Source organism: Zootoca vivipara, chromosome 11 (assembly GCF_965207765.1).
Source record: "Zootoca vivipara chromosome 11, rZooViv2.hap1.1, whole genome shotgun sequence".
NCBI classification, from domain to species: Eukaryota; Metazoa; Chordata; class Lepidosauria; order Squamata; family Lacertidae; genus Zootoca; species Zootoca vivipara.
The window spans coordinates 11,974,563-11,999,097 of NC_142594.1; the positions used below are offsets into that span (position 1 = coordinate 11,974,563).

At 43.1% G+C, this 24,535-nt stretch overlaps 3 protein-coding genes and 1 long non-coding RNA gene across 5 annotated transcripts in view; 3 read left to right on the top strand and 1 right to left on the bottom strand.

The window, feature by feature from the left end:
• Window positions 1-2,341: 2,341 nt before the first annotated feature.
• On the top strand, window positions 2,342-7,645 carry LOC118091918 (C-C chemokine receptor type 1-like). 2 transcript variants are annotated; one of them, XM_035129514.3, is made up of 2 exons: window positions 2,342-2,395; window positions 6,565-7,645. In XM_035129514.3, exon 2 carries the CDS (start codon window positions 6,573-6,575, stop codon window positions 7,638-7,640), a length of 1,068 nt encoding a protein of 355 aa, XP_034985405.2. In that variant the 5' UTR covers window positions 2,342-2,395; window positions 6,565-6,572; the 3' UTR covers window positions 7,641-7,645. The 2 variants fall into 2 exon arrangements, with proteins under 2 accessions (XP_034985405.2, XP_034985404.2); XM_035129513.3 differs by lacking the exon at window positions 2,342-2,395 and adding an exon at window positions 2,517-2,737.
• A 1,544-nt stretch (window positions 7,646-9,189) lies between these two features.
• LOC148684206 (uncharacterized) lies at window positions 9,190-22,978 on the bottom strand. Its single transcript, XR_015946470.1, has 4 exons — window positions 22,881-22,978; window positions 16,569-16,666; window positions 13,445-13,603; window positions 9,190-11,172 (listed from the first exon to the last, which is right to left on the bottom strand). It is a non-coding gene; the product is annotated as an uncharacterized LOC148684206 (long non-coding RNA).
• LOC118091917 (C-C chemokine receptor type 5-like) lies at window positions 12,145-19,711 on the top strand. Its single transcript, XM_035129509.3, has 3 exons — window positions 12,145-12,231; window positions 16,259-16,304; window positions 17,922-19,711. The coding sequence occupies exon 3, from the start codon at window positions 17,930-17,932 to the stop codon at window positions 19,004-19,006; it is 1,077 nt and encodes a 358-aa protein (XP_034985400.2). The 5' UTR covers window positions 12,145-12,231; window positions 16,259-16,304; window positions 17,922-17,929; the 3' UTR covers window positions 19,007-19,711.
• The window catches only part of TOPBP1 (DNA topoisomerase II binding protein 1), a 32,711-nt gene continuing 31,098 nt past the window's right edge, over window positions 22,923-24,535 (top strand). Inside the window, exon 1 of the mRNA XM_035128892.3 lies at window positions 22,923-23,207. The gene's annotated coding sequence lies outside the window, so the exon portion shown is untranslated. The remainder of the gene's footprint in view (window positions 23,208-24,535) is intronic.

Below are 24,535 nucleotides of genomic sequence, written 5' to 3' on the forward strand. Positions count from 1 at the left end.
TCTGACAAAGGGTATGAGAAGGTCAGTACCCTGCACAAAATGTAAACAGAGAATCCTTTGCATTGGTCCAGGAACAAGCTGTAATCCTACTTGCTAAATGTACGCCTTCTGACAGGATAGGCCAGTGCATTACTGTGTGTTGTTCAAGTAGTGGCTGGAGGGGAATATTCTTCCACCAGTTCTACAGCCTCTATTTGATGGGATGTTCCCAACTTCTCTCTGTCCTGGTTTCAGAATAGAGATGAAGAGCTTCTAGCACATTGTCTTTTTCTGAAAATGCACCATTTGAGTCTTTCCCACTCGTGGCGAATGAGGATTGAGACCTGTTCCACTTTTCTCTGCTTTCACATATGCACAGTGCCCACTCGTAGACCATGTAGTTCAGCATCCTGTTCTCATAGAATCATAGAATTAGAAGGGACCCTGAGGATCATCTAGACCAACCCACTGCAATGCAGCAATATCCCCCTTATGGGAATTGAACCTGAGACCTTGGCGTTATCAGCACCATGCTTTACCCAACTGAGCTATCCAGCAAATTATGCAGTAGAGTTTCCTGCATTTGGAAAAAAAATCACAGGATGGATGAGCCTTACCCTGGAAGAACCACCTTCATGTGCAAACTCTCTGCATGAAATGTTTAGTTTCCTTGTTTAAAACATTTCCATCGCATCCATTTAATTCAGATCCTGCCCCTAGTCAGGAAGGAACACATAAATCCAAGAACCAAGTGAGTGGGATGAAAGCCAGTTGTTGTATGGATCCTGTGTGGTATTATTACTCAGGTTTTGATATTTGGGAACTGTTGTGACGTGGGGTTCGTGATTTCAGCTCACTTGACATAATATGCTGGAGACAGTAACACTTACTTATTAAAGCAAACAAGGCTGAGCTCTGAGGAGAGGAAAACTACATTTATAGGGACAGGGGACTGGCTAGAAAGGGATACATTTTGGAGGGAACAATATCAGGCAATCACAGTGCTGCCCTTTGGAGGAAACCAATAAGACAGAAGATCCAAATACAGCAGCTTAAATGAACCAATAGTAGCTGTACCTTCTGGAACCAAAAGGCAGTTACTTTACCCTAATGCAAATACAGTGGAACCTCGGTTTATGAACACCTCGGTTTATGAATTTTCGGTTTATGAACGGCGCGGACCCATCTGGAACGGATTAATTCACTTTCCATTACTTTTAATGGGAAAGTTCGCTTCAGTTTATGAACGCTTCAGTTTATGAACAGACTTCCGGAACCAATTACACCCATGTTTCAGTTTATGAACGCTTCAGTTTAAGTACTCCGCGGACCTGTCTGGAACGGATTAATCCACTTTCCATTACTTTCAATGGGAAAGTTCGCTTCAGTTTATGAACGGTTACTCCGCGGACCGTCTGGAACGGATTAATCCACTTTCCATTACTTTCAATGGGAAAGTTCGCTTCAGTTTATGAACAGACTTCCGGAACCAATTGTGTTCATAAACCGAGGTACCACTTGTACAGACAATAGCAACACAGATATAAAACCCTTTGACTCAATACACAACAGGAACTTTCATCCATGACATGGGATCCCCTGCTGGTTAGAGAGGCATAGATGAATGGGGCCCAAGCCATCACCTCGTACATGGTAACTACAGAGCCAGCCCAAGACATTTCGCCACCTGAGGCAAACCACAAAATGGAATGCACACCCTGCCAGGGAAGAAGGAACAAGGGGAATTAAAGATCTACATTGGGGACAAGGGTGGGAGGAGACCACCAGTGCTTCCTATTAGCCAAGAGGCTGCTGTAGAGGCGGCATTCTGCAGCCGTCGCTGCCCCTGCTGTGGCAACGGTGGGGGGGTGCATTTCTTGGGAGGTCAGATCTCCTGCCCCTGTGGATCCCGCCACCTGAGGCAGCCGCCCCACTTTGCTTCATAGGTGGGCTGGCCCTTGGTAACTGAGCTTCTCTTCTGAAGATCTCTGCTGCCTAATGGTGGTGCTTTTCTACACGAGGATCTCCTAGGTTAATTTTATTAAGACAAGTGACTCGCTGAAAGACTCTGTCGGAAGAATCATCCTCAATCTGGGCTACCCAGAGATGTTGCTCTCCTGATGAAGTTTGGGGCCTCTGGTTTAGTGAGCACTTGTCACATATTAAGCCTATACTTCATGGATTACTAAGACTCTTATATGAAGACACTGGGCAAGACAACTCTGGGAGGTTTTTTGGTCTTTTTTGAGTGGGTTAAATGGACAACCACATGTTCACTTCTGATATCATTCTCAGAAGTGATATCCTTATCATAATCCGCTGAGTGAGAAACCTTTTAAAGTGAGCACTTGTCAGACAAACATTTCAAGGCAGGCAGTTTTGAAGACCACCTCAAAAATACTTTGTGGACAGCCCTGTGAGTTGATGGGAATGGGTTTTTGGGAATTATTCGATTTGGCAACATAAACTGTAACTCAAAATTGTGCAATGAAAGTCTAGCAAGATACTGTACTTCAGTTTTCAAAACCATCTGTAGTAGTACAGAAATAGCTTTTGCTGACCAAATGATTACTGTTAGAAGGGAACTACCGTAGTCTTGATTTTGAGCAGCAATGTTTGGCGGCTAGAAATTTGCAGAACAATTCCTTCTTCACAGAGAAAAGGGCTTATTTCTTACTTTCTGGTTTTTACAATGTTCCTGTTCCAAAGAATCTAGCTGTCACCACCATCTTTTAAAAGCAAGCAACTTTGTAGATTGGTAAGTTAATTTAGGGGGGGGGCAGTTGCCTTTATGTGAATAAACAGTGAAAAAGTAAACATGGATATGAATGTTGCACGAATTTCTAAGCCTGTAAACTGACCTACTGAGATGTAAAAAGGGCATCTATTTCATACCACAATTTGTGAATATTGATGAATAATGAACCAGTTAGCACTTTCCTGTTATGTTCATATTGTTCAGAACATTGGAATTCCATAGTCAGTTTTTGTAATCAAAGTTCTTTAATTTTTACTTCCATTGCTGGATTTTACCAATGATAAGGTAAGTGGTGCTAACATTTAAACTAATATACGTGCCTTGGCTACCACAAAAGCCTGCTTGTAATTGACCCAAATACCACTTTCCAGTACTCTTGAATGTGCAGAGGAAGCTAAAGCTCCAATCCTATAGCCAGTTACCCACGAGGAAGCCCCACCGAATTCAATGTATATGTACAGGACTGCCCAGTGAATGTACAACTTGCCCCAGTTGGAGCTGACCCATTTACACAATTTCAGTGATGTGAAAGTAGAGTTTTGAAATTAGTATCACCCTAGTTCTTAAAACACTATCCGGAGGAAATGAATATGTAGGCAGAGTATTTTGAAAGTCGACCAGAGTTTTGTTTGTTTTGTTTTTAAAGTAAAGTAATACTCTGCATAGGTTAGCCAAAGTCTAATGAAAGCAGGACCTCTGCACTTTACAGTTGTGTAGATGACCCTGAATATTAATTTATTAATTAATAAAAATGTATAAATACATCACCTGGTTGCAAACCCCCCCCAACAACCCTCAAAGTGGTTTTGTATTATTAATATGTGGTTTTATAATACAAAAAGAGAGAGTAAAGGACTCCTGGACGGTTAGGTCCAGTCAAAGGCAACTTTGAAAGTTTCTGAAATGTGGTATCCAATATTTGTGGTTTAGCAGCTGTGTCAGCGTTGCTTTTTACAGAAAAGCCCTTGATAAAGACAATCATGCCAAAACGTGCCGGACATATCTATAATAAAACATGCCCTTGTTTTTAAATCTTTGAGACATATTTCTCCTTTTTGTTCTGCACTTCTGAATACTTCCTTTTTCATGTTGTTTGCTTGTTTCTGAAGGATTGTTTGTTGCCAAAGGCAACAGACATGCTGTAAAATGGCTGTTTTAACCATGTCTACTCAGAAGTAAATCCCACTGGTAAGTGGGGTTAGGATTTCAACCTTAACCTGCTTCCTATTGTGAATTTTTAACTCATGGTTTTTCCTTTCACTTGGTTAGAAGTGATCACTTTGGTATCTTCTTATTTTGTTACTACTCCTTAAAGCATAGCTGTCAAACTTTCCCTTTTCTCGCGAGAAAGCCTATTCAACATAAGGGAATTTCCCTTTAAAAAAAGGGAGAACTTGACGGCTATGCCTTAAAGTCGTCTATTTTCCCCCAAAGTGGGAAGAACCAGCTGGATTCGACTGCCTATTTTTGACCACCCAAAGTCTGCATTTTAAATTAAATTTTAAATTCCTCCCCTCCTCTCCACATTACAGTGGTACCTCGGTTTACAAACACAATTTGTTCCGGAAGTCTGTACTTAAACTGAAGCGAACTTAACCTGAAGCAAACTTTCCCATTGAAAGTAATGGAAAGTGGATTAATCTGTTCCAGACGGGTCTGCAGAATATTCAACCTGAAGCGTACTTAACCCCAGGTATGAGTGTAATTGGTTCCGGAAGTCCGTACTTAAACTGAAGCGAACTTAACCTGAAGCGAACTTTCCCATTGAAAGTAATGGAAAGTGGATTAATCCGTTCCAGACAGGTCCGCAGAGTACTTAAACTGAAAATACTCAAACCGAGGCGCACTTAAACCGAGGTATGACTGTAAACCGTCCCTTTCCACTGCCTAAGCTCTGTCTGACCGGTTGGAAGCAGCTCTGATGTACAATATTTCAGGCAGGATTCTCTCTCAGCCCTGCCTGGAGACACCAGTGACTGAACCTGGGACCTTTTCCATGCAAAGCCGATGCTGTAACACTGAGTTATGGCCCTTCCAGAACTTTATAGTGAACTGCAATCCTAACCCCATTTATCTAAGAGTAAACCCCACTGAATTCAGTGGGAGCTACTTTTCTGAGCAGACACTTTGGTTTGCAGCCATAGAAGGCTTGGGTGATGTGCTCTTAAGTCCCTTAATTCATTTTGTTTTTAAGGCGTCATAAGGCTCTTCTGTTTGTGCAGAACACTAACTGAGTGATCTGTTTCCTTATGCTGGAAGGGAACCCAAAGGAATGCAGTTGATTTGCAGATATCTGTTGATGACTGAGATTTTGGTGTCTATTGTGTGCTACACAAAAGAGAACATATATTTCTGCATTAACGAAAGACAAAGTGGCACACAGACTTGTGCAATTGGAGTTTAACAGAAAATACCAGCTGAAAGTGTGAATGAATGGCAGAATGGATTGAGGTGTGTTTGAACATCGCTAACCAATAAAGACATTCAGTGGGAAAAGGTGGTCAGAAATAAAACCAGAGCATTATAGGCAAATATGTTAACATCTGCAGGGTTCTGTCTCGGGTTTGCTATTGTTCAACATCATTATAAACAACTTGGATGATGGTGTTGAGGGGATTCTTATCAAATTTGCAGATGAGACCAAACTGGGACGGGTAGGCAATGCCGCAGAAGACAGAAGCGGAATTCAAGTTGACCTAAGCAGATTGGAGAACTGGGCTAAATCTAACAAAACAAATATCAATAGGGTCAAATGTATGGTTCTACACTTAGGCAGGAAGAACCAGCTGCACAAATATAAGATGGGAGACACCTGGCTTGCCAGAAGTACATATGCAAAGGACCTAGAGGTCTAAGTAGACCACAAGCTTAACATGAGTCAACAGTGTGATGCTGCAGCAGCAGCAAAAAAAGCTAATGCTATTCTAGGCTGCATCAAAAGAAGTCTAACGTCCCAATCAAGGGATGTAATAGTGATAAAGGTCCAGTCCATTAGGTCCAGTCGTGACCGACTCTGGGGTTGCGTGCTCATCTCGCATTATTGGCCGAAGGAGCCGGCGTACAGCTTCCAGGTCATATGGCCAGCATGACAAAGCCACTTCTGGCGAACCAGAGCAACACACGGAAACGGCATTTACCTTCCCGCTGTAGCGGTCCCTATTTATCTACTTGCACTTTGACATGCTTTCGAACTGCTAGGTTGGCAGGAGCTGGGACCGAGCAACGGGAGCTCACCCCGTTGCAGGGATTCGAACTGCCAAACTTCTGATCAGCAAGCCCTAGGCTCTGTGGTTTAACCAACAGCGCAACCTGCGTCCCATAATAGTGATAGCCACCTTCAAATACCTAAAGCGTTGTCACATGGAGGAAAGAGCTTGTCTTCTCCTGCTCTAGAGGCTAGGAACCAAACTAATGCATTCAAGTTATAAGGACAGGACATTTCAACTAAACATCAAAGAGTTTTCCAACAGCATGAGCTGTTTGACAATGGAACAGACTCCAAGAGATAGTGGTCTCTCCTTCCATGGAGGTTTTCAAGGAGAGGTTGACATGTGTGATCTAGTTGAGATTCCTGCATTGCAGAGGGTTTGACTATATGACGCTCTATGATTCTGTGATCCATTTCCCCTCCTCTCTCTTTTTTGCTTCTTTATTCTTATTCTTTCTTAATATTTAGTCTGTTTGCCAATATCTTGATCCTGATAAGCAGACTAAATAAATATTCAACATTAGCAATAGATTTTTTAAAAATAAATAAATAAATTATATATTACAATAAAGTTTCATGCTGATATCTTTTATGATGTATGTGAATTCTTTATTCTCAGGGAAGAAGATGGATGATTATATTGATTTGCCAGAAGATTATGGTCTAACCACATCTTATTACTATGATACGGGAGTAGCCCCAGTCCGCATCTTGGCAGGGAAATCATTTGCATCTTATGTTGTGCCACCACTTTACTCTTTGGTGTTCATCTTTGGCCTGCTGGGCAACTCACTGGTGGTTCTGATCCTCATCAGATACAAGAAGCTCAAGAACATGACCGATATCTACCTGCTCAATTTAGCCATCTCGGACTTGCTTTTCATCTTCTCGCTCCCATTTTGGGCTTATTACGCAGTGCACGAGTGGATATTTGGAGATGCAATGTGCAAAATTCTCTCTGGGATCTATTACGTAGGCTTCTACAGCGGAAGTTTTTTTATCATCCTTTTGACTTTCGATAGATACCTGGCCATCGTCCACGCAGTCTTCGCATTAAAAGCCCGGACGATCACCTATGGCACCTTCACAAGTGTCATAACTTGGGTTGTGGCCTTATTAGCCTCTGTGCCAGAATTTGTATTTCACCATGTTCAAACGGAATCTGAGACCTACAAATGTACCATTCATTATCCTTCAAAAAATGAAAATGATTGGAAGCAATTTCTAACTTTAATGAGGGTTGTCTTGGGCCTAGCTCTTCCCGCAGTCATCATTGTTTTCTGTTACATGCAGATTATAAAGATTTTGATTAAGGGTAGAAATGAGAGAAAGCAGAAGGCTGTCAAGCTTATTTCTGTAATCATGATTGTTTACTTCCTTTTATGGATGCCATACAACATCACTCTTTTGTTGCAGACCTATCAAGATTCAATTTTCTCATGTGGCTTAAAAAATGATTGTGAGGGAAAGTTATCTGTAGCCATTGGGGTGACAGAGATAATTGCCATGATCCACTGTTGCATCAACCCTGTGATCTATGCCTTTGTGGGGGAAAAGTTTAGGAAATATCTCTCTATCTTTTTCCAGAAGTGTACATTAGTTCCTCTCTGTCCAGGTCGCGATCACCCTAGTTTAGACCGGTCTACTTCCTCCTACATGAGTACAACAGAACATGAACTTTCTATTGGTTTGTAAAGTGATTTCCAGTTGTGTGTTGTTTTTGTTTGTGTGCCTCTGTTTAGTTGTTATGCCTGGGAGGTATGTCAGACTTCTAAGGAGCAGGGGACCATCATGATGAACTCCTGCACTTTAAAATTTGTAAGTATACCACTGCCAGGCTAGGCATGCATGGTCAAATCTGTCAGTTTTCAATTTCAGCAAGTTTCTGATTTTTCCATTACTGCATTATGTTTTGTTCTCTACATTTCCACAGCAGTTTGTGCTTTTTTTTAAAAAAAAGTGTCATCATATAAATTCACCAGTATTTCCACTAATATTTTTTCTATGCAATGTCTCCTAACATACACATTTTTGCAAACTGATTTTCTGCAATATAATGCACTTTCATATGCCATTTTCACTAACGTGCATTCTAATAGGCATTTTATATCCTAGCACAGGGGTGGCCAACTCCAAAGAGACTGCGATCTATTCACAGAGTTAAAAACTGGCAGTGATCTACCCCCTTTTGGGAGGTTTAGGTCAGAGTTGTTGAGATTTTTTTAGGAAGGAGGAAGGCCAATTTTTTTTTAGGGGTTCAGGACAGAGTTGTTGAGCTTTTCTGAGGCGGGAGAAAAGCCCTGTTTTAGGGGGTGAAGGGCTAAAATGTTGAGCATTTTTAGGGGAGCCAAAGTTGTTGAGGTTCTTTGGGGGAGCCAGTGATCTACCAGTGATCTACCACAGACGTCCAGTGATCTACCAGTAGATCATAATCTACCTGTTGGACGTGCCTGTCCTAGCATATTCATTTTTGTACACCTTAATTGGCCAAAGAACTGAACTGCAAACAGGGCCGTCTTAAGCGTAGCTGGTGCCTTGGCGCCGTGATGCGAACTATCCCTCTGGTGCCCCCCCCCGTTTCGGAGTGCGCAGCTGTCTGGCGGGCACAGTGCGCAGCGCGGCTTTCGCAGGTGCTGCAGTGCAGCGCCCCCCTGGCGGCCCTGCGCCACCCAGTCTTGCCTTAGGGCCGGCCCTGACTGCAAAATTTGGAGAAATGCACATTTTCAAGGGTTTTGGTTCTTGCATTGCATTTGAAAGAACAAATTAAGTAGCCTTGTCTGTCAATGCGAACTGAATCTAATTTCTCCCCAATCCCTACACATAGCACAGATCTGGGCAAATGATTTGTTACTTTTTAGAAGAAATTAAAATGCTGGTGAATTTTCTGGAGAACTTAACATATATGATGCGGGGAGAACTGTCTCACAGACCCACAGATCGTCCGTGATCTGTCGTCTCGCATCAAGGTGCGATCAGCAGGGACGCTGGGTCTAAGAGCATGGCACAGCTGGCGCTCTCCAGAGCCACTCCTACATGTAAGATACACCTGTTTTACATAACTATAACATGGGGGGGGGGACCAGGCATGTTCCAGATGGAGGAGAAAAAAGGAAAAAACTACTAAATTATACAGTCATTGGATGTTGAATTTCGGACTTTAAACGGACTCTCATCTTGAAACGTGGATTAAGGAGGTGAGCAACCTCTATCTTTCCGTACTTGCTACATGATGATTTGGTGAAGCTCAGCCAGAAAGAATTTAATTACTTAAACGAAACACAAGAGGCAAAAGTTATAATTGAATGCATGATATACAGCCCTCAAAAACTCTAATGAGAAGTTGACAAAACAAGATCAGACATGGCAGCTCGGATTGAAGACAGAAACAAAATGGTGATCATTATTGCACAGTTACAAAAAAGAAGAAGAAGGAATTCTTATGGAAAAGAGTATTTCGTTCTAAAATATATCTGCTTGTGTGGATAATTTTTATACATGATTGTGGACAGAAGGACGGAGAGCGCTGGATCTCTGCCAGGAGCTTTGGGGGGGGGGTGTCCTGTTGTTCTTGGAGGAATTTAAATAATTTTCATATAATATACACTACAGTGGTACCTCTACTTACGAATAACTCTACTTACGAATGTTTCTACTTACGAACGGAGCTCCATCCGCCATCTAGGATGTGGTTGAGATAGGATTTTTTCTACTTACGCATTTTTAGATGCATTTTTTCTCCCAATGCATTCCTATGGGATTCAACTTACAAATTTTTCCGACTTACAAATGTGTGTTCGGAACACATTAAATTCGTAAGTAGAGGTACCACTGTACATGGGAAGCACGTCCGACAATACAGCAATATATACAGACATATACGGACACCAGCTCATTAAAAGACATCGGAGAGAAATTTATAAACTTTATAAATTTATAAACTTTACTTTTAGAACGAAGCCCAGTGTCTTTAATGAGAACTAGACAAACAAAGGAGAGATAAGAGGACTGAATACCAAATAATTGGGCAGAGAATAAGATGATTTAAAAAATGGCTCTTGTGGGTTAACAACACAGAAACTTGGCTACAGAAGATGCGAGCCACAGAAACAACAGCACATTAGACTGAGAATAAAGATGGATATTAGTTTTGAATTTGAAAAATACCGAAAATGCAGAGATATAAATGAGGATGATTATCTCTAGACACCTGGAACATGGGAAGTCCCAAGATTTTTTTTTAATAATTGGAATATATAATTGGTGTATTATTATTATTGTAATTTGGATTGATTTGCTTTAATTTGTCATTAATTGGAAGATTGTTATTGAAAGTGAATATTTTTTAAATAAATAAATAAAAGTATGCTGCAAACTGATGTAGAAATGTGGACAGATGAGAAATGAGAAAATGGGGGCATTTTCGCACTTACCTTTTAAAGTGGTATCATTACTATTCCCTCTCGCTTTAATATTGGCATGCTACAGTGTGATGTTGTCATTATTCATCTACTGTGTCTGAATAATGCCTTTTTAAAAAATGCAAAGTTTAAAAAAACTGCAAAGATCTTCCCTTTGTGAAATATCTGGAATAGATTCTCAATATTGTTATTTGTTGCATGTATACAAGTACAATCCCACTTTCTATGTGGAAGGGGTAGGGGTTGATGGGCATGGTTTTGGAGACACCTGTTTTGTGCCCCACTTCCCTTTGACTGGTGCAAGCTGTCAGTTTGTGAGCTATTTAGTTCAGAGGAGAGAGATGGCAGCCAGCAAAGGGAGATCAGGGACGAGCTGTAGTGGGCCATGGGGTTTCATGGAGACTTCAAGAGGCAAGTTCAGGATGTAACTTGGTGTCAGTAGTTATCTAAATGTGCAGTGTCATGCCTGTGCATTAAAAAAAACAAAACTAACACGTTTTTGGCATCCATTTGTCTCCGTTGCTGGGGGTTAAGTCAGACCACTGTGTTCACACCATCCAAGTGACCTACCTGGGGTGCAAGCCTGGGCCGGCAGTGTGTATGGAAGTCCTGGGCTGCCCAGATGACAAGACCCCTCTCTTGGCCTTGCTGATATGGTCCAAAGGAAAGCAGAGCAATGCGTTTGGGACCAGCTTAGCTGCAGGAGTTGGCAGAAGAAGGTGTACAAGGCACCATCCAACCGTCTTAGGGAATCCACTCCGGATTTGTGTAGGGTTTGCTCCTTAACCCTTTGTTCTCCCGAAGGTATCCTGCAAAGCAGCGGAAGTTTAGGATCAGAGCTTTTCGCCTAACCTCTTCTAATCTCCTATACTTCCAAATGGTTAGAATTCTGGAATACTAGGCTTTCTGTGCTGCCCTCACTCCCACAAAAGGGCTATCTCAGTATACATGCTCCTGGCTAACATCTACTGGCTAGAGGAACATGAGGGTACATAAGGGATGTGACCATAGCAACAGGACTTTTCTCAAATTGGGCACCACCCACCATTAATGTGGAAGGGGGAAACGGCACTGCTCTCTAGTAAGAGCAACAAATGACCATCAGTGCAGAGAATCAGCTCCAAAATCACTCGTAAAACTGTGCCAGTATACATGGCAAGTGTAGAAAGCCCTGAGAGAACCCTAAAATGCCAGATTCAGCCTTCTCTAGGTACTTGGAGATGTAGCCATACTGCTGAAGTTTGGGGCAGCTGGTCAAGTAAGCCCTTCCTGTGCATCAAGGCCAACCTTCAAGGATTTCTGAGACTCTTGCATGAACATTGGGCAAGGCAGCTTTGAAGACAACCTCGGAAGTCCTATATAAACAGCTCTGCAAGTTCTTCGGAGTGTATTAAACGAAGAACTAGATGCTCGCTTCTGATACCATTATCAGTAATCCACAGAGTGAAAAACCCTTAAATGGAACCCATTTCCTATGTGAAAAAAATATGTGGTTTCATAAAGATATTGAACAGCAAAATTGGTAGATGAAGATTTTCTTTGTTGTCTTTTTGTGTTTTACAGCATGGGCTGCAATCCAGCTTTGTGCAATTGAAATCCACGGAGTAGTAAGATACATTGCAGTTTTTAAAATCCTCTGCAGAGATACAGAAACAGAGTTTTGCTAGCCTGCTAAACAATTATTTTTAGAAGGAGGGAACTGTTTCTTTATCTATTTTTTTTTTAGAAAGGAGAAACATTTGTTCACTAGAAATTTGCAGAACAAGTATTTCTTCACACAGGAAGGCTTTTTTTATTTTTTACAACGTGCCTGGTCCAAAAATTCTAGCTTTCACCAGCATCTCTTAAAAGCAAGCGACTGTAAATTGGTAAGTAAATTTAAATTGGGGGGTTGTATTTATATATATTAACAGCAAAAAAAAAAGTTAAGAATGATTAGGAATGATGCATGAAAGTACCATTAACCCACCAAGATGTAAAAAGGGCCATTATTACATATTACAAACCCTGAAAACTGATTATTAATATTGATGACCCAGTTAACACTTTCTTTATGTTCATATCATTCAGAAAAAAGCGATGAAGACAGAATTGGTCTATTCTGCCATTAAAAAATAAATAAATATTTGGCTAGATGCAGTTAATAGTTTTTCAGAAGTTTGAATGAGATATGAAATAGCTATTCTTTCTGTTTCTTCTTCGCAGTGAGGTATCCAATCAGATAGTTGTCCCAAATTTTGACAAGAGAATACTGTGGGCAGTTGTTCCCCAGGCAAAAGCAGCAAAATCCTTTTCCCTTTAAATCTTGGATGTAATTTATTCATTTATTCATATGCAGACTGAGGGCCATTTCACAAGGAAAACACTCCTATGTGAGTAATACAATACCGCCAAAAAATAATGTGTATCTAATACTGTGTTGTCGTGACAGGCTGCCACAAATGCATGCCTTGCACATGACTGTGTAAATATTGACCACACGCTATTTTTTGATATTTTGTTAATAGGGAAGTTTGCTGTTTGCCGTGTGTCATTTTAAATGCGTGGTATGATAACGATTTCGAATGAAAAAGAGGAGGCTTACTATTGGATTAGCAAAATGCCCATCACTTTGGGCACTGAAAGAGAGACCTGAATTTTGCAGGGAACCTGTGGGCATCTGTGCGCACTGCTTGTGGGCACATCTACCCATGGGATTCCTGCTAGGGAGGGCAGGCTATTCGGTGAACAGATTTTGCCCTCGCTCCAACAACGTCCCCTAAAATGTTGCCGAGTTTTCCCATCGGAATGAATGGCCCCTATCTGTTTAAGTGGAATAAATTAAAGGGAAGCCATAGCTATCTGCTCCCTGCAACCTGGGCATCCTAGCCTTCAGGGGAATTGACTGTAGCTCGGTGAGAAGGTGTCTGTTTTCCATGTAGAAGGTCCCCGGTCTGACCTCAGCCATCTCTGGTTGGGGCTGGAAATACCCCTTTATGAAAACCCTGTCAGCGTAGAGTAGTACTAAACTAGATAGTATTAATGGTTGGTCTGATTTGGTATTAGGAAGTTTCCTATACTCTCATCAAGGCCTTCATTTACCTAGGCTGTATAGCTCCATCCTGGGTTTTCCAATCATGCTTTGTTTCCAGCCAGTGCTGTTTTTCTAGAAAAGGAGGTGCCACGAACTTCTCCCGTGTTCACTTAGAATGGCAATGGCACCTACCTGAGAGGTGCCGGAGCTGAGATCCGATGAGCTGGCTGAAAAAAGAAAATAAAAGCCCTAGTTCTAGCATTGGTTATTTAGAATGAGCTACAATCCACCATGTTCCCAGTCACGCCCCAGATTTAAAGCTGCTACATGTCTATCAAGCACAACGCTAACTCAGTGATCAAAGACAGAGGCGATGAAGTGGGATAATTTAGTTGCAAACCAGGCCGTATCCAGTTTACCGTTTGGTCCATTCACCTCAGTGCTTGAAGTGGGAAGAAAAAGAGGGTGTGTTAGTATTTTGGTCTGCTTTTTGATTTGTTCTGTTTTTGATCTTTTTGGAAAGAAGCAGGATGACATCCCACTTGTTGCCAACCAACTGTGAACACTGCATTTAAGGAAAGTGGCCGAGAGCGCCTCACCCATTATATTTCAAACGCAATGCAATTATTGCTATTATATTTCTAGCCAACTCTATGGTTATGAACTCTATGGTCCATAACACGATGATGACAATCATTGGGCCAAGCACACTACAGTGGAAACCGCAGAAGGAAGCCCCACTGAGTTCAAACATGTATTAGAACTGGTCTGCTTCTGAGTGTTCTTAGAAACACTTTACTAGGTCCATGTACTAAGTATGCATGGTAAAATCAGCAGCCTCTTTGCTAAAAAAAGAAAGGGGTGGGTGACATATTTTTATACCATTGCTGTAACCATTATAAAGTGAAAACACAATGTTGTTAGAACGTGATGCTGATAATGCCAAGGTTGCAGCTTCAATCCTCATATTGGACAGCTGCCATATTCCTGCACTGCAGGGGGTTGGACTAGATGATCCTCAGGGTCCCTTCCAACTCTACAATTCTATGCTGCTAACAAATGCTCCTAAAACACAAGGCTCGTTTTGCAATTGGTAATACCCGAAAACAAGCCTCTCAGCTTCACTGAAAATGTTGCCTTCCTCCCTACTGAAATCTGAAATATCATTCTTGCAAAAGCACCATTATCTTTGAGTCACAGCTCCTCCAGCCAACCCCACCCTGTACTCTGTGATATGGAGATAATGACGACTTATCTTACAGAGTTGTGAGGAGGATTACATGTGTGTGTGTGTGTTAGCTTGCAAAATTCATTCGCTCTGGCAAATGAGGTTTGCCCACCTCTATACATCGAATGCAACCTAGCATTAATTATTGGCATGGCTGGTGTTTAGCAACATTAAATATTCCTAGAGAGAGTCTAGTCAGTGGCTATGTTCAATGTTTTGTCTTCAGCATTTATGGAAGGTTGATGTACTTGTCTGTCTTGGCACATGAGTTTGCAAAAGCGGGTCAGTCAAAATTTTAGCACGTGTTATTAATTAATTAACAGGAAACTCTGGGAACTGCAGTTCTGGAAGGAGGGATGGAATGGTGTGTGTGTGTGTGTGCCTAACTGATCATTCTCTGCATACTCATTAAACTACTGTTCCCAGGAATCTTTGCAGAACACCACAGTTAAAGCGGTATAGAGGCCATTATCAGGTGTTTTGCTGATCATTTTCTTGGGAAAATGTATGTGCACAGACATGAAGGCAATTTAAACTATTATGTTCAATCCATTCCTGACACAGAAACACATCTTTCCCATAGAAAGCATATGCATTTTAAGTGGAAATCTAACCATTGGAACAGTTGCTCCATGGCTATTTATGTGGCTAGGATTGCACCATAAATCTTCAGTTAAATTATTGCAACAGTGCCTTCTTTCTGATTTTGTTGGTTCATTCCTGTAGCCCAAGAGTTTTAGGGCTGCTTCAGGAATTATCTAGTTAACAAATGAGCATGTCATGATGAGTACGTTCTACAGCAGGGATGATAAACCTATGGGCCACATTTGCACCTAGCAAATGTGTCTGTCCTGATATGAGGACAATGTAACAGAGATGGCGAGTCGCTGACCCTCCAGATGTTGCTGTACTACAGCACCCCACCCTTCATCACACCAGCTGAAGATGATGAGTCAACAACCTCTGGAGGCACAGAGGTTTCCCATCTGCATGGTATAGGAAGCCATGACCAATTGTTTATTCCTGTGCCATGGAGTTGCAGGAAACGCTTATTTCAAAACACGAATAGCAGGGCAAAGAACTGCAAAACGTATTTCGGAAGTCCTAAGGAGGTTGAGATTTGGCTTCCATCAGCAGCCCTTTGTGCAATGTGGCAAACTGCTCTTGAAACCAAGGCAGTTTTTTTCTCTTGTAGCTGATTTTTAACTAAAGCAGCCTTGGGAAACTTGTTAAGTTTGAATTAAGGGGCACCTTGATTTGTTTAACTAAAAATTCACACACACCAGCTCCCACCTCCCCCCCGTGAGCAAAACAACAATCCAACATTATTGTGTGTAGGGCAGAGGTTGAGAAGAAAAATATTTGGGTGGGGGACAGCTTATTTATTCATTTAATAACATTGCTTTACTGGCTTGGTTATAGAAGGGTTAAACGGCCCCTATCATATCACCTGACGAACAATTTTTATTTTCCATTTCCCAGTCTCAGACTCTACACAGTTCCCAGGTGACACCAGAACTTCAGTGGCCATTTCTGCATCTTCCAGGGTGACCCCATTTCCCATAGGGACATTATTCCCTGTGTTGGTACTGTTTAAATCATGTTAAAAAGTAATTTACACCTTGTGTTCAAGACTGCCTTCAACCTTTTGCAGGGGTGTAACTGTTCCTAGAGGCGAGGCAAGAAACCTTCAGCTCGAGGTGAGTTCTTGTATTTCTAGGTCAATAGTGTTGAACATCTGCCCTTTGGGCCAACCTGGGCCTACCAGGCTTCCCCATTTGGTCTGTCAGGCCATTTGGGGCAAGCCAGAACCACCCGCACTACACCTGATGTCATACAGGTAAGGAAAGAGCTTGACAAGAAGGGCACAGCTTGGGGACCTAGCACTAAGCATATTTGTTCTCCCTGGCGGACTTTAGGCTTTCAAATTTCAATGCCAAAATTCAGTGCCCCCTGCCTCTCACCTTCTGTTCCAAGTCATAGTTGTGTCCCCCTTCCAGCTCGGTGCTCATTGTGGGTAAACTGGTTGCATTCCCTTATATTCACCTCTGGGAGACGGATGCTGCTGAGGTCATGGGCAGCAACACAAAGTAGGAGTTAAGAGACAGGGGGAAATGGGAGTAAGCAAAACAGGGTGATGTTACAAGGCGTAGGAGCATGTAAACGATTTAAAAATACTTTTTGCATCACCATCAATTAGTTGATTTTAGTTCCAGAAAAACAACGTATCACCCAGTCACAGTAGAAATGTCATGTGGTTCCTACCCCAAAAATGAAGGAACGAGCAAACCACAAGGCAAAGTTTGAGATGGTTAAGCCCTCTGTCCTTCAACCACATTCGAGCTTGAAAAATGTAACTATAGCTCCTCCAAATGGCAGAAAAGTAGTTGCAATGCACTCTCTTTGTTTCTACAGGGCTGACTACTAAAGAAATCCTCAGCGAACTTTTGCCCAGTGACATACTGTACACATTTACTAACATACTTTGTCAGAGAATGGGGTGGGTGGAGACAAAACTTTTCACAAGATAACCATTTCATGTTGATTTTTTTCTGAGCTTCATTACAGCAACTGGGCATCCAACAGTTTCTTCACGTTTTGTTAAGATACTTTTCGGGCTGTACAAAATTTTGGTCAACATCCAAGGGTGATTTCATATGGCCATCTTTTTTGGGCGACTTTAATAAAAATGAAACTACTATATACTAACAATGATGAAGATGCTTTCATTCGGCCTCTTTCATTTTGGATACGGTACGACACTTTTTTCAACAGAGGCTGCTCATTTGTTAAACTGCAAGTGATCAGTGTAGAATCTACTGAGTGATGCAATGGGTTTCCAAGGTTTACATTAGACTACCTGCAATTCCTCTCTCTCTTCATGATTGTAATGATATGTACAAAATATACATACCATACAATGTGGGATTCAAAATGTGCTGAAACAGTGCTGGGGCACCAAGCAAACTATAATGGAAAGAATGGCATTTTGGCAATACTGTGGGCTCACTGCTTATAATCACTCCTATACAACTGTTTCTACACAGATACACAATGTTGTTATTATTGAGTTGCATAATTGCACATCTGTAGATTGGTGAAGTCCCAGCAGTTATTGATCTTTAATAAGCAGATGCTTAGCCCAAACATGAAAATATCTGCATGAACAAAATCTTTTGTTTTCTGTATTTTGATTTCTCCCCTCCTGTGTTGAAAGTTCAGTATATTCTCCTATGTACGGAAACCAACATTTTATTATTACTGTGCTTGCAGTTTGGATGTGTGAATATAAATGAGCATATCTTCTACAATTGCAGAGAACAAGATGTCCATTACTATGAGCACATCAGACTACGGAGATGTAACAACCACAGAATACATTTATGACGAAACAGCAGAACCATGCCCAAGTGACAATGTTAATGAATTTGCTTCCCAGTTCCTGCCACCGCTTTACTCTTTGGTGTTCATATTTGGCTTGCTGGGCAACTCACTGGTGGTGCTGATCCTCATCAGATATAAGAAACTCAAGAACATGACCGATATCTACCTGCTCAATTTAGCCATCTCGGACCTGCTTTTCATCTTCACACTCCCATTTTGGGCTTATTACGCAGCCCACGAGTGGATATTTGGAGATGCAATGTGCAAAATTCTCTCTGGGATCTATTACGTAGGCTTCTACAGCGGAAGTTTTTTCATAATCCTTTTGACGATCGATCGATATCTAGCCATCGTCCACGCCGTGTTTGCATTAAAAGCCCGGACAGTTACCTATGGCATCCTCACAAGCGTTGTCATGTGGGGCGTGGCATTCCTAGCCTCTGTGCCGGTATTGGTCTTCAACAGATTACAAAAGGAAAACGGTCGTTCAGTGTGCACGCCTCATTTTTCTTATGAAACTCAGATCGGCTGGAACCAGTTCTTTACACTGAAAATGAACCTTATAGGCCTGATATTTCCAATGATCGTCATGACCTTCTGCTATGCACAGATCATAAAAACTCTAATGAAATGCAGGAATGACAAAAAGAGCAAAGCGGTCCGGCTGATTTTTATCATCATGATAGTTTATTTCATGTTTTGGGCCCCGTACAACATTGTTCTTCTGCTACGGACATTCCAAGATGCATTTGATCTCAGTAATTGTGCCTCTATTAGTAATTTGGCTATAGCAGCACAAGCGACAGAAACAATTGCAATGGCTCACTGCTGCATCAATCCTGTGATCTATGCTTTTGCTGGCGAGAAGTTCAGAAAATATGTTTGCTGCCTTTTCCGAAAGCATGTGGCTCTCCACCTTCCAAAAACATGCCTCTCTCTGTATACAGAGCCTCTGGAACGTGCCAGTTCCACATACTCCCAGTCTACTGGGGAGCATGACATGTCAGCGGTATTGTAGTGGCTTTCCAGAGAGAATAAGTAAAACTTACTAGATCCATTGAGTATCACAGTCTAAACTCAGTCTAAAAGGACTGAGTTACTTCTGACAAAAGCTGCTTTTATGGCAAGAGAGAAGATCTGGCTCGGATGTATACTGAAATTGCTTGGCTTATGTCAGCTCACAAGCTACGTGATAAACAAATGTTACATGCAAGACCAATGGAGATGTTATGAACATCACCAGGGGTTTAATATCAAGCACATCTTATACGCTGCTCTCTGTTGCATTTGAAATGCATGTGTGTCTTTTTTAAGGTGGGCAAATGTATGCCAAATCTAATCTTATACGAATGTGTGTGCTATAGTTCCTTGCAGAAGTGAGCCTATTGCTCTGTCCATAAGGACACTGAACACCCTGCTCCCACACCCAGTTTGTTTTCTGCAAGGCCATGCATTAACAGACAAAAACCATGTCTTCATTTCACCACCTGCAGCTAGAATGTTGGAAGGGAGCAATGGCTATCTAGCGCCTTCCTGCTTAACATGATCATCCACTTTCCTGTCCCTGACAGATCAAACTATGCATCCAAATTATGTTGCATCTGAAGCAAAGGGAAGGTAGGTGCACTGGGAAAACTGGTTGCAGAGTAAATAGCAGAGCAATTTCCTTCCCAGTTCCAACCATGGCAAAATGAGCCATTGGCATGCAAACAACCTACCCAACTCTTTCCAAGGAAATTATACTGAGTGCAAGATCATTGCACTTAACGTCTGGCCTAATGTTGGTTCGAGGCCTTGTACTATTATGATGCCACAAGCCTGATTGGCAGTAGTTTTCCTTGACAGGTTCTGTGAAGAGAGAGAGATGGACTATCATTTTGGGAATGTACAGCTGTACCTTGGTTTTTGAACAGCTTAGTTCTTGAACATTTTGGCTCCCAAACGCCGCAAACCCGGAAGTGAGTGTTCCGTTTTACGAACTGTTTTTGGAAGCCGAACTTCCAATGGGGCTTCCGCGTCTTCCGATGGGCTGCAGGAGCTTCCTGCAGCTGATCAGAAGCCATGCTTTGGTTTTCAAACATTTTGGAAGTCGAACAGACTTCTGGAACGGATTCCGTTTGACTCCCAAAGTACGACTGTATTAGGCTGGGTCTGATCCACTCTGATTGATCTGGGTTATAGCATAATGACAGGCTGGAGTTCCTAGTCAACTGAGAGTCAACTGTCAGGGAAAGGAAGTTACGATTTTTGCGGAGAAGTGAGTGGATGAGAGAGGTTTGAGGGGAAAGGCCAGAGAAAAAGGCTAATGAGAATAGCTGAAGTCTGGATACAAATGTCAGCATGTTATTAATACCTGTCTTATGAAGATCAGGAGAAAGGAGTCAGCGGTGAAGGTGATCAGAAAAGCTGCCCTGTGCAAAGGTCTTGCCAGCGGAAGGTTACACAAATGGGTTTTTTAAGTTGGCCTATTTGTCCAAGCAGCCAGAACTACAACCAGAGGAGCTTTGGGGTACAGAGGCAGTCTATCCCCCAAAAGAGGCTGGATTGAGCTGTCAGAGTATTTGACTGGGGTAGAAGTTCAGGGAATTCGGCCTGAGATAAAAGCCACTTAGAGGCTGGTGTCAGCAACAGGACTTTAAAGTCTTCAGAAACCGTAATAAAGCACCTTTAAGACCCCATTGCAAATATCAGTATTCCCTTATGTACATAGTACCTTTTATTAAACCAACAAGCTTAAAGTTCAACCTATGTCTCATGTTGGCATCCATCTCCTGCCTAAACTTTTTATATCAGCTACCAAGCTTTGAAACTGGTGGCAGCGTAATATTAAAGAACAGATATACAAATGCGGGTTTTGGTAAGTGAGAAAGAGGGAACTGGTATCCCTGACACAAGCCAATAAGGTGAGCATAATAAATGGAGAACATAGCGCTGTTTTTTAAGCTGAACTCCTTAATCAGCTGCGAAAAGTCGGATAAATGTTCAAGTAAATGTGCTCAGGATTGACTTGTTATAAATCCAACAATAAAAGCTTGTTTTGTACTACAATTTACATGCATAGTCATTAAATTTTGCTTCCTCATGTTTTGGAGTTCTGAAAATTATAGGTTTTCCTGTAGTTTAATGGGACGATGGCAACTAAACTGGACAATAGGAGATTTTACTCCTTTATGCGACGGAAGCTCATATCATTATATGGTATACATAAAATCTGCCTCCAACTCCTATGGGGAAAAGAATTAAGCACAGTTGCTGTGACCTCCCCCCTTCCATATTTCCCATTCACTACTCCAGCATCAAATTGCTGTATATTAAGGTCCTATATAAAGGTAAAGGGACCCCTGACCATTAGGTCCAGTCGTGACTGACTCTAGGGATGCGGCACTCATCTCGCATTATTGGCTGAAGGAGCCGGCATACAGCTTCCAGGTCATGTAGCCAGAATGACAAAGCCACTCCTGGCAAACCAGAACACCACACGGAAACGGTGTTTATCTTCCTGCCAAAGTGGTACCTATTTATCTACTTGCACTTTGACATGCTTTCGAACTGCTAGGTTGGCAGGAGCTGGGACCGAGCAACAGGAGCTCACCCCGTCATGGGGATTCGAACCGCTGACCTTCTGATTGCCAAGCCCTAGGCTCTATGGTTTAACCCACAGCGCCACCTGCATCTTATATAGTGTAGATTAAATCCTTCCTCTCCCAACAATGGTTTTTGCCATCCTTTTATTTCCCCAACATGTTTTTCTGAAGTCACCTCTGACACAGAGCTAGAAACTTAACCAAGACTGCATGGGGTGGTGGAAGTAAAAATGCAGGTCCCCAAACATACCCTGCTTATCATCATGTTATTTTCCCAGAACATATAATATACTCAGTACCTAATAGCTCTCTTTTCTTTTGTTTTCCTCAGAGACCAACACTCATTGTGTGGGAAATGACTATTATGTATTAAATGTATACCCCACCTTTTTTCCCCAAAGGAGCCCAGGGAGGCAAAAACACCCAAACCAATTAAATCTCTGCAAACAATTGCAATGCATATGCAGACTGGGAAAGATCTCTACAGTGGTACCTTAGTTCTCGAACTTAGTATGTTAGCTGGGAGAGCTGGGCTGCCCTTTTTGGCCATCACTCGCAGCCGAGTAAGATTGTCTTCCATAAACACGGTTTCAACAATGAGTCCGTAAGTGACTGTGGAGGCCAATTCTGGATCCACACGTCTTTCCACAGTGGGGACACTGGTTTCCGGGCGGGAGCTGATCACGGTGTGGATTTGCCACATCCGCTGGGCTGCTCACAATGAACCAAAACAAGCTCCCAAACCAGGGCTTACTTCGATAATATGCCCCCCCCCCAATATTTGTTATTTTCACAATAATTTATTTTGGTACAGTTGCTTTTTTATAGATCTTCTCAATAGCTACTCATATAAGTATAGGCTTTACAGTATTAATTATTATTATTAGCCCCCTCCGCTCGGCGCCCTGCATGGGGAAACCGCAGCACCGCCTTAAAATCCTGCGCTGTCCTAAACAAAAACCAGGATCCTATGATTCTAAGAAAACAAAACTAGGTACACGATCAAGTGACAACTTGCCCGCGCGTGGTCGGACCCCTCCCCACCCCAGCTAAAGCACCACGGGCCTGTGCTCCGCGCTTCCTTCCACGAATAACAAAACAAAACAAAACAAAATTTTATTTATACCCCGCTCATCTGGCTGGGTTTCCCCAGCTATTCTGGGCGGCTCCCAACAGAACACGGCGTGGAGCTCGGCCACGCATTCACACGGAAACCAAACACGTGAACATCGCTCCTTGCTTAGCGATGTACTTTAGAAGCCTCCAAGGCGATGGGGAATTGCCCGGCTGCTGCTGCTCCCATGCTACCTTTTTGCACCCGGCGCCTCCTTTTGCGCGACGTCGAAAACCAGCTGTGTATTTTTAAAAGGTGCCGCACTCTCTCTCTCTCTCGCGCGCGCGCGCGCGCTTTCCGGCTCTCGTTCCTAAAGGGAGGCGCCGCGAGAAGCAGCGAAGGAGTTAACAACAACAATAATAAAGAAGCGGGGAGCGCGCGAGAGAGGGAAGCACTGAGGCGTCATTCACGCATGCGCACTTCCCGCTCTTCGTCTTTTTCCCGCCTGCCTTCGAGGGGTTGTGATTCTGGGTCCCTCTGAGGAGAGGAAGGAAGCAGCGACGGAGAGCTGAGGCGACGGGGTAAGCGGAAGGGGAGCGTCGCCTCGGCCTTTTTTCGGCCCCGTAGTAGGCGGGTACCCCACCCCCACCCCGTCACACTTCTTCACCCTCCCAGCCCAGTTTACCTAAGACGTGGTCGCTGCTTTCGGTTCTGAGCCGTTCAAGGCAAGGAGAGGCTGAGGGGGGAGAGGAGGCCTTCCAGGGCTCCCAACTCGCATCACAAGGAAGAGCTTTCTGAGGTGTTCGGTGGGGGCTCCTTCCCCCGGAACAGAGCTTGGATGGCCGCGTCTGCTGAGATTTCCGGGTTGGGCTAGAAGATGAACCTTGGGGCCCCCCCCTCCCTCCCTCCCGCTCTACAGTTCTATGATTCACGCGCCCAAACCAAGCAGAATGGAGCCTCGCTGTGCAGCACAATGACTGCCATGTCCCTTTACCTGCCATATGATGTGTTGGGCAGGTGGCCGTGGGTTCGTTCCACTGTATCCCCACAACCTGAATCTAGTCCCCTCTGCGCTGGTTGCTTGGTGCACTTGAGGGTAATGCACCCTTTCCTTGCAAATGGAGGTGCAGGATGCTGGACTAAGATGGGCCTTTGACCCCGATCCAGCGGGGCTCTTCCTTGGTTCTTATCTGTGCTTAGCTTGAAACCAGCGGGTGCCTAGACCAGTGGTTCCCAACCTTTTTTTGGCCATGCCCCACCTAAGCATCTCTAAAATACTGATGCCACTGCTCCTGTGACATATAATTCTTATTATTCAAAAGGTGAACTCCTATTCACGTGGAAGGAAGCCTAAAAGGCCATTAACTTGGTCTAAACAAGCTTCCAAATTGCCCTCCCCCCCCCCCCCGGAAACCATGGGCCTCGAGGTAAGATGATGCCTAAGATACACCTTAGGGACACGGGTGGCGCTGTGGGTTAAACCACTGAGCCTAGGGCTTGCTGATCAAAAGGTTGGCGGGTTGAATCCCCGCGACGGGGTGAGCTCCCGTTGCTTGGTCCCAGCTCCTGCCAACCTAGCAGTTCGAAAGCATGTCAAAGTGCAAGTAGATAAATAGGTACAGCGGGAAGGTAAACGGTGTTTCCATGTGCTGCTCTGGTTCGCCAGAAGCCACATGACCTGGAAGCTGTATGCCGGCTACCTCGGCCAATAATGTGAGAGTCGGTCATGACTGGACGGAATGGTCAGGGGTCCCTTTACCTTTTAAGATAACCTGGCCATTGTTTGTGCTTGCCCATGGGGTTTGGAGCCAACAGCTGCCTCCTGTTTTCCTTCCTCAATGTGTGGTAGTGGAAGTGGACAGGTGCAGTCAAGCACCTGGCCTACAGCAGTCCCACCTGAAGAGGGATT